At 35.1% G+C, this 10,000-nt stretch overlaps 1 protein-coding gene across 2 annotated transcripts in view; it reads left to right on the forward strand.

Annotated features, from left to right (window-relative positions):
- The window catches only part of LOC144969662 (organic anion transporter 3-like), an 11,035-nt gene that overhangs the window by 489 nt on the left and 546 nt on the right, over nucleotides 1-10,000 (forward strand). Inside the window, exons 1-3 of one of the 2 annotated variants that reach the window (XM_078908805.1) lie at nucleotides 1-119; nucleotides 6,858-6,927; nucleotides 8,807-10,000. The exon at nucleotides 1-119 is cut by the window's left edge and continues 489 nt beyond it; the exon at nucleotides 8,807-10,000 is cut by the window's right edge and continues 546 nt beyond it. In XM_078908805.1, coding sequence (XP_078764931.1) covers nucleotides 6,915-6,927; nucleotides 8,807-10,000 — 1,207 coding nt within the window. In that variant the 5' untranslated portion in view covers nucleotides 1-119; nucleotides 6,858-6,914. The remainder of the gene's footprint in view (nucleotides 120-6,857; nucleotides 6,928-8,806) is intronic. The other variant, XM_078908804.1, reaches the window with a different exon arrangement.

The following is a 10,000-nucleotide window of genomic DNA, read 5'->3' on the forward strand; positions in this document are numbered from 1 at the left end:
TCCGCGTTTATGGATATTCTCACCAAACTGTATTAACCAGACTATAAACGTTCAAGGTTACATTTAGTTTTGTGTGTTGGCTGTTATACTTCCGTATGGTAATGTTGTGAGCTTCTTGGGTAAGCGCATACTTTCTATAGAAGAACAACATTGACATCCCTCAGTTCTTTGATATTGTTTTTAGATCTGTTCTCAATTAATTCGATCGATCAGAACGATCAAGGTTGAGACATAGTTGTGTGTGTTGGCACGTCATAACCGGCTGGCGGATGTTGTGAGTATATAACCTAAACGCATATCATTAATAATCCTGGAGCCATCGACTAGATCTGTAAACATTATAAAAACGTAAATGAGTTATAGTTTGTGATATGTTATGGTCTTTTATATCACTGATGAGATAACCTACAGCATTTTTATTATAGTTATGTTTATCTTTCTTATTTTCTTCTGAAATTCCAAATACAATAGATCTGGATAGTGGACATCCTGCTAAGCGCTTTATTCATTTAAGCTACTTAAAAAATATGATGATGATGATGATGATGATGATGATGATGATGATGATGATGATGATGATGATGATGATGATAATATTAATAATAATAATAATAATAATAATAATAATAATAATAATAATAATAATAATAATAATAATAATAATAATAATAATAATAATAATAATGATATAATAATAAAGGTAATAATAATAATAACGTACAAAGGATGGACGATGGACGCATACCATGTCGCTGACGCATACCCAAAGACATCATGTACGGTGAACTAGCTTCTGGACGGCGACCAACTGGCCGTCCAGCTCTGCGCTTCTATGATGTCTGCAAACGAGACATGAAATTGACAGGCATCGACTCAAACACCTGGGAGTCGCTTGCTGACGACCGCAGCGGCTGGAGATATGCGGTGATGGAGGGAGTGAAGAGAGGTGAGGAGAGGAGAAAGATGAAGTTTGAGGAGAGGAGAGCAAGGAGGAAAGAGAGGCAGCAGATCCAAATACCAAACACACAGTCAAACTATGTGTCCAACAACTGCGGTAGAGACTGCCATGCAAGGATTGGTCTGCTGAGTCACACCCGTCGTTTCTCTCAACAAGACTGATGAGACTAAAGCCATACAGGGCGCAAACATCGTCTCTTGAGACGGAAGGATGCCTACTACTACAATAATAATAATAATAATAATAATAATAATAATATAATAATAATAATAATAATAATAATAATAATAATAACAATAACAATAATAATAATAATAATGATGATAATAATAATAATAATAATAATAATAATAATAATAATAATAATAATAATAATATATAATAATAATAACAATAATAATAATAATAATAATAATAATAATATATAATAATAATAATAATGATGATGATGATGATGATGATAATAATGATAATAACATTAATAATAATAATAATAATAATAATAATAATAATAATAATAATAATAATAATAATAATAATAATGATAATAATAATAATGATAATAATAATAATAATAATTATTTGCGACCAAAGAATTGACTCATCATCTGTTTCCGAGAGTTTTATGTAACTTCCCAACGCCCTAAATTACTATCAATTCATTCAATATAATTTACTCCTCCCCACTCCACGCTCCTCGGCAATTTCCTTTCCACGTCCCTCAAACTGTTTTCTTTCCATGAGCGTCCAATCAGCTTTTTACAATTGCCCATTTCCAATTGGCTGCTGAATAAGGACAATTCAAATTTCAATTGTCGACCAATCATTCATCAGCAAAGTCAAGAAAGCTCCTCCTACTCAAATCACACATACTTTATTTCCAGACTGACTTTATCGCTGATAAATTAGACTCAATCTATGTTAATTTCCTTATCACAGTAGTATAATAACTAACGAATGCCTGCTCGCAAAAGCGCTTATTACTTCGCAAACACGAGTTCTCAGCGGTACGGTCTTTGCTTCGTACCCGAAAGGTACCAGTTCGATCACTTGTCGTTGCGCTGTGTTTCCTTGAGCAAGTCACCTCGCCTTAGCTCAATTTGCGGTGCTGCACTGCGGCAAACGCCTGGGTTATTCCAATCTTCCCTTGGAATAGACCCCAGAGACAAATCTCCGCTATGGGATGAATAAAGGGAATTTTATTTATTTATTTTTTATTTATTATATACATACACATATTGCGTGTGTATCTGAGGCTGAAGATAAGATACAATTATTGCATCTTATAAATACGTCACACTATGTATGAGACCAGACATGTCTAGACCAGAGTATAAATCGGGCTCAACTCAGAGACAGTTGTAAAATGATAAAATATTGAGTTAAAATGATCAGACATATATAATGTTAGTTTCCCCCGAAAGGTGGGGCGTCCAGAACAGACATGGAGGTGCTCGCTGTCAGAAGAAATGAAAATGGAAGGCTCACCGGGGAGGCTACCAAGAAGATGGCCAAGGACAGAAGTAGATGGCGGACGCTCGTAGAGGTCCTATGTTCCACAAGGAACGAAGAGGATTAAGAGAAGAGAGAGAGAGAGAGAGAGAGAGAGAGAGAGAGAGAGAGTTTTCCGTCCTAAACAAAAATACATTATAGGCCTACACGATGTCCTCAGTAAAACATAATGTTCATTCAAGTCTCGTATTTATGTATCGTTTGATTCACTGTTGCATACCTCATATATCTTTATTTATGGCCTGATTGAGATAGGCAGCGATATTTTACTTTTAAAAAAAGCATTATAGGGTATGCAGAGGTCAATAGACCTTCTCAACCCTTATTTATGATATGATATGATATGGTATGATATGATATGATATGATATGATATGATATGATATGATATGATATGATATGATATTATGATATGATACGATACGATATGATATGATATGATAATATTATTTGATTTAGATTCTATCAATTTATTCTCAGCATCTAAGAACCTTTCACCCCACTGACAATCGAACAATGAGCCAGGCTAAGGAATCAAACAAAATATATTTATATAAAGAAGAAAAAGAAGATGATTTTAAGACATTCATACATCTTTATGCAAAGACACAATCTTTCAAGCTTACATTTCATACATCTTTATGCAAAGACACAATCTTTCAAGCTTACATTTCATACATCTTTATGCAAAGACACAATCTTTCAAGCTTACATACTTATTTTTTAAAGAGACGTTATTAGGGTCTTAACTGAACTGATCCATGATACGTTATCAATAATGACTCGTATTTCGCTTTGATTAATTTATTAGGTTTTGATTGGCTGTGTGGTCTTGAGGCATGGCACTAGGCTTGTGACCTGTATGTTCCGTGTTCGAGTCGAGCAGTGTCTCATATTTCTCAACATACTCAGGTGTAAAATGAGACCTGGCTTATAACACCGTTGTCTCTAACTATGTCTGATTTGAATAGCGCTTCACGTGTGTCATGTCTCATCCTACAATGGTAATTGCATTATAAGAGACCCTTTAAAACGATTATCAAAGTTAGATGTTTATATGGTATATTTTCATGGCTTTGGACTTATAAAATGAGTTCTCTTTAGCGCGCCAATTAATATCTCGAGTTTGTGAGTGTAAAAATAACAAATTTGAAAAATCCATAGCCATAAAAATAAAAATACGTTTATCCCTAAAGAAGGATTCTTATATATTTTGTAATCAATTGTTGAAACAAGCTGTATTATGCAATGAATTACTATTATCTATATCATGATTTTAGGAAATAATTGCTACACTAAACACCCTTCCCGCCATATTACTACATGGCAAGGAACATGGAAAAATTTTGATGACTAGATTATCAATATTTACAATCAGATAGACTTTATCATAATTTCGGACAATTACAAACACAATCTCAATGATTCTCATATACCGGAATGAAGACATCTACAGACCATAGACTCTGAATTTCAACGTTCAGAAAATGAAAAAACCAAGGCTTAAGCATTACAAACGAAAATAGAAAATCACTCAAAGAGATGACCTAGTCAAAGAAAATTTCAGAAACACACTCGCGTCGAATCTCTCGTCAAAGAATTTAAAGAATGACTCTAACCCAGCTGAAATTCAGCAACATCTTGTCCAAAGCGTACTGATGAGCAGGGAAACAACACTGCCTGAGAGAAGTAGTACACAAAAACAAGATTACTGTCCAATACTGCATGACTTATCACAGCAGCAAAAACAACTGAGACTTGATATCAACAGCTGTTAAAATACGGATGCGAAGAACAAAAGTAAGAGACAAAGAAATGAAATCATGCATAAAATTAAATCTCAATCAATAGATAATCACAACAAGAAAATAGATGAGATTGTGACAGAAATAAATAGTACGAGTGACAGAATGAAAATGTTCAAAGCGGTGAATACAATCAAACGACAGAAAACACTTCTAGAATAGACTTATAATCAAGATAAATGTAATGATAATGAAATTATAAACACCATAAGCGTGTACTACACTGAGAAATACAGGGTTATTCAAGAAGTGGAACCATTCGAGTCTACCAATCCAGAGCTTGAAACGCCTATAACTCCCCAAGATATAAGTGAAGCCATACAAAAGCTCAATAACACCATATCGGCAGGTCTAGATGATGTTAGAGCAGAAGAACTAAAATTTCTTGACGACGAAGGCATGAAAATACTAGTTGATATGTAAAATAAGTTATTTAAGACAAAGTTCTCAAACTCATTCTGCTAAGCAAACCATATAAAAAGGGCCCTTTTAAATTTGCGACCAATCGTTTTATCATCCACGCTAAGAACAGTTTTAATCACATTCACGCTCTCCAGAATTAGAGAAAAGGTAGATGAATATCTTTCACCAACACAAGGCGGGTTTAGAAGAGATAGAAGCACTACGAACATAATATGGGCCCATCGATGGCTGAAAGCCAGAAAGGAGAAATATAGTAAGGAAAAAATTATCATACTTGAAATAAATACGAGTTCAGCTTTCGACCCTATGTATAGAATCAAGTTGATATCAATCCTTGACTCATTCTTGGACAAAGATCACATGAACCTCATAAGATACCTATTATCAAATACTACATTACAATTTGAATCCGGCAGAGAATATGCAACGATTGGATCCCCTCAAGGAGACAGCTTGAGTCCAATTCTATTCACGATATACCTCGAATCGGTCATGAAAGATTTAAGACACAAGTTACTACCAATAAAGAAGATCACTCGTGAATTGGTATATGCAGATGGTACAGACCTAATCTTTGAATCAGAATATCAAGCAAAAATATACACGCCAATAATATAAACTACTCTAGAAGCATGGAATCTAAAAGTGAATCAATCCAAAACAGAATATACAAAAATCAACAGAACTTTAAATGAATGGAAAAGTGTACGTAAACTAGGCAATTTGACCAACGAAAATGAAGACATCAGAGAGCAAAAGCAGCTGGCGACCAATGCATTCAACCAACTCAGAAATTTATGGAATAGAATAACATAATCAGTGAGAATGGACGAATACAGATTTACGAGGCACTGATTATTTCGATATTGACATATTATAATTGTGGAACCTGGGGCCTCACAAACAAAACTTAGAAAGTCTTGATTCATACTACCGCAAACAATTACGTCGCAAAATCGGAATCTATTGGCTAGAGATAATTACAAATACTGATCTCTATAAAAAAAACCAGGGTCCAACGCCTGAATAAAATAATAAATGAACAGCGATGGAGGCTATTTGGTGACATCTTACGTCGAGAAGATAACATCCCATCCCATACTGTATGTGACATCAGAATATTTCCTTCATGGCAACAAATACGCAGGGAGACCACCAACATCAATAGTAGCTACCCTGAACCAAGATCTCTCTACATATCAGAAATTTCTGGATTCAGATGAGGCCGAAATAATCCCTAAAGAACTATGAAATATTGGAGTGCCCTCCGTACTAAAGTCACATCAAGATCTTGACAGCCTAAAAACTCTGGCCCAGGACCGTGACCAATGGAAACAATTAACAACATGGATGGAGAGAGCAGCTATAATCATCGACTATGACTGAATCACACAATTCTCAGCAAGCGTCATTCGGACGGCGAGGCTTACTACTACTATCAAAACATTAACTTTGAATTCTCTATTATTACTTTGATTTCTATTCATACGAAAGAAAGGATTATTTCAGCGGTCATTTCAACCTCTTAATTGATTGAACGGGAATGTCATGATTTGTATAATGTTCAATCTGATATTTTGTATCCTTAAATTTTCTTAAATATGAGAAAGGTATTAATTTACGATTTAACCTAAATCAGTAACTTATTGACCTCGAGCAACGTATACTTGATTGCAGGTCTGTTGACATAATTTGATATGGGCTTATTGTTATAATGGGGATATAGCGCAAAATATTATTCATTACAACAATATTATTCAAAAATTGCATTACATTCTGCTATTCCAACCTAAATATTACAAGTTATGCTGAGAATCCAATTTTGAGTATCAGATTCACCCTGAATCAATACTGTTTTGAGACTAAAAGTCACATGTGACCATCACTTCAAAACGGTATTATTATTGGGTGGTTTAGATATTGAAAAAAATTGAATTTACAAACTAATCAAACGACTTCTTTAAGTTAATACGTTTACTGTTTGAAGATAATGAATATAATGTCTTGAATTGAAAAAAAAAAGAAACTAAAATCTTACATTTCTTGAAATTTCAACTTTCAAATGTCTCCTGTGGCATCTGGTACACCTCGATATAAAACCGTTTTGAAACAATAAGTCACATTGTATTCTTATGATTTTATTTGAATTTGAATTTCCAGGGAAGATTGGAGACTATCGATATAGCACTGTTGAACGATCTGTGACCAAACAAGGAAATGGCCAAGAAAGGTAAACTACAATAATACTTATTTAAAAAAAAAAAAACCTTTCTTAAAAAGAGTCAGTAAACTATTGTAAGATGTGCATTATAAGAGGGATGCGTTTGTCACCGATTCTGTCCCTTGGTTGTTTCCAACACGGTTTCCAACACGGTGAACAATTTGACAAGGACAACTTAGCAGATATAAATAATACTTACCAAAGCTTGCTGGCTTCTACGAATGAACCATACCTACACATCACACAACTCGTGAGAACAAGTCACAACGCGCAGATGAGTCCCGTGTATTTTGAGTTCAAGTAAGGATCTCTACAACAACCAATACCAATAAAATCAACAATAAAATATCCAACAAAACAACCTTCACCCTTGTTAGTGTTAAGAGAAAAAGTTGAACACCCTATCCGCAACATCCCACACCATAAATCTCCTGGATTGGATCATATTATCCCAAGCAAACTCACTGACAACATGACAATACTAAGTCAATCAATCTGGCAGACAAAAGAATGACCAACAACATGGACTAATTAATTCCCTTATCATTCCACTCCCGACAATGTTAAAATTATCAGACAATTGGTCTGATCTGCCATGCCAGCAAGTTATTGCCAAGAACCAAACTCGTCGTCGAAACTTGAAGCGGAAGAACATCTTGAAGAGGAACAATCGGGTGTCAGACCGAGAAGAAGCAATGTCAAAGAAATATTTCACTTCAGAATCTTGATTGAAAAATGAAACATCCAAAGAGAGGTCTTCCACAATTATATTGACTTTAGCAAGGCTTTTGATAAGGTGTGGCACAACAATAATGTAACGGAATGGACAATACTAATGAGGACTGCTGAAGGCATTACTATTTGGACGGAAGACCCTTACCGTAAAAATCATCTCTCAAGTTTCCTCTACGATCACCGCGCGTGGAGAATGAGGTGGGTGAGGCATTATTATCATTTCACTAATCAAGGAACTGGATTAGGTGGTATAAATGCATTCACTCAAAACTGCCAAATATTTTTTTAGAGAAAATACAAAAATATGACCCATCGCCTCAATCGGTATTATGTCGAAGTAAACATTTTTTCTTAAGATTGATTTTTAAGCTATATTAATTAAAAATATAAAATACACTTCTTAACAACATAACATACTGCATCAGGGAACAACCTGGCATGTTTTTTGCCTCGTACTCTAAAGGTACCGAGTTCGACAACCCGCAATACAAGTTACTTCACCCTAGCTCACCCTTTTATATACCGTAACAAAAAAAAAAATTATTTGGATCTAAAATCAAATTTTTAAACATCTCGTTTACTCCCAGAAAATACCAGTTTTGAGGCGAAGATATCCACAATAATATTTACGCGTCTATGAATGCTTATCGTGGTGCTTGCGTATCTAAACATTATGAGCCTTATAGAGCTGTTTTGAGCATCTAAGAATTATGAGTCCTCCTTGTGATGTTTGCGCATCTGATAAATTAGCTCCACTTGTGGTGTTTGCGCACCTAAGCACTTGTTATGAGACTTAAACGTTTTGTTTGCGCGTCTAAGGGTGTCAGCCCTCCTTGTGGTATTTGCGAATTCAAGAACACCTGCTTTCCTCGTGGTGTTTCCATATCTACGATGAACCCGTTTCTTGGTGTTTGTGCATCTAAAAATATGAGCCCTACTCGTGTTGTTTACGGTTCTAAGAATATAAGCCCTCCTCATGGTGATTCCATATCTTTGCATCATACCAGGGTTAGTCTCAATGAAATATATGGTATTCAATTTGTGTCATGTTACTTCAGATTTTTAGATTGTAATTTGATTTTTTTCACAACAAATATCTTTTGGAAATGGTTAGAAATTGAATTTTTACATATCATATTCTATTACGTTTCAGGAAATGCAGAGTATGTAATAGAAGATGTTGCAGGATGCGGTCCTTTCCAAGTGATGATTTTAATCTTCGTCGTATTGCTGAGCAATGCGGCCATGACCACCACCCTACTGTTTATGTCTTTTGGTAACTACAACCCCGGGTGGAGATGCCTGGACAATAACCTGACAGGTTCCAGCGCCGACAACTTCAAGGACAATGTTACTAATTTAGAATATACTGAAGGGTCTTGTGGTGATTACAATCAATGTCAGAATGTGGAATTTGACCCAGAGACATCAACTTTGGTTACAGAATGGGGACTTTTATGTGACAAAGAATGGATAATCTCAATAATTATTTCTATGCAAATGGTCGGTATGCTGATTGGTTCTTTGATTGGCGGACAATTAGCTGATTTGTTTGGGAGAAAAATTATATTTTATTGCTCCGTTTTTTCCTGCGCTGTCTTGCATTTGATATCCTCGTTCTCTGTTTCATGGCCAATGTTCATTGTGATTAGATTTTTACTCGGTGTGTTTACCACATGTATTGTGGTGCTCGTATACATCTACATATCCGAATTCATGACATTGAATTGTAGAGCTACAGTAATGCCTATACCGTTTTGGTACATTGGAAGTATAATGCTGGCTTTAATTGCGATGGGATTCAAAGACTGGCGACAAGTTGAGCGGGTCAGTTGTGCAATTTATGTTATCCTTTTCATTCCCATATTTTGGGTACCAGAAAGTTTGAGATGGCTTGAAGTCAAAGGTAAAACAAAGGACTTTGATAAGGTGGCTCAGAAAGTTGTCAAATTTAATCGTAAAACTTTGACGTCATTTGAAGAGCTGGCAATTGGTGAATGTTATGACAACACAGATGAAGATAAAAAATATTCAATCCTTGATTTGTTTCGCCCCGGATTGAAATTTCAAACATTTAGCATAGGTTTTCTTCAGTGCGTCTTTAGTCTCATCTTTTACGCTTTATCTTTTGGAGTAAAATCTTTCTATGGCGATTTTTACATCAACATGATAATTCCAAATGCGGTTGCATTTATATTTTGTTTTTTTGGAATGATAGCATTGCGATATGTACGCCGCATTCGAACATCTCTGTTTTTTATGGGCTCTTCAATTGTATTTTCCTTTGGAGCGGTCGGATGTTTGCTCTCAAGCTCAAAGAACGCAAAGGAAATAGGTAGCACTGCTC

Source organism: Berghia stephanieae, chromosome 3 (assembly GCF_034508935.2).
Source record: "Berghia stephanieae isolate SIO BIC M18660-M18661 chromosome 3, UCSD_Bste_1.3, whole genome shotgun sequence".
Classification (NCBI taxonomy): Eukaryota; Metazoa; Mollusca; class Gastropoda; order Nudibranchia; family Aeolidiidae; genus Berghia; species Berghia stephanieae.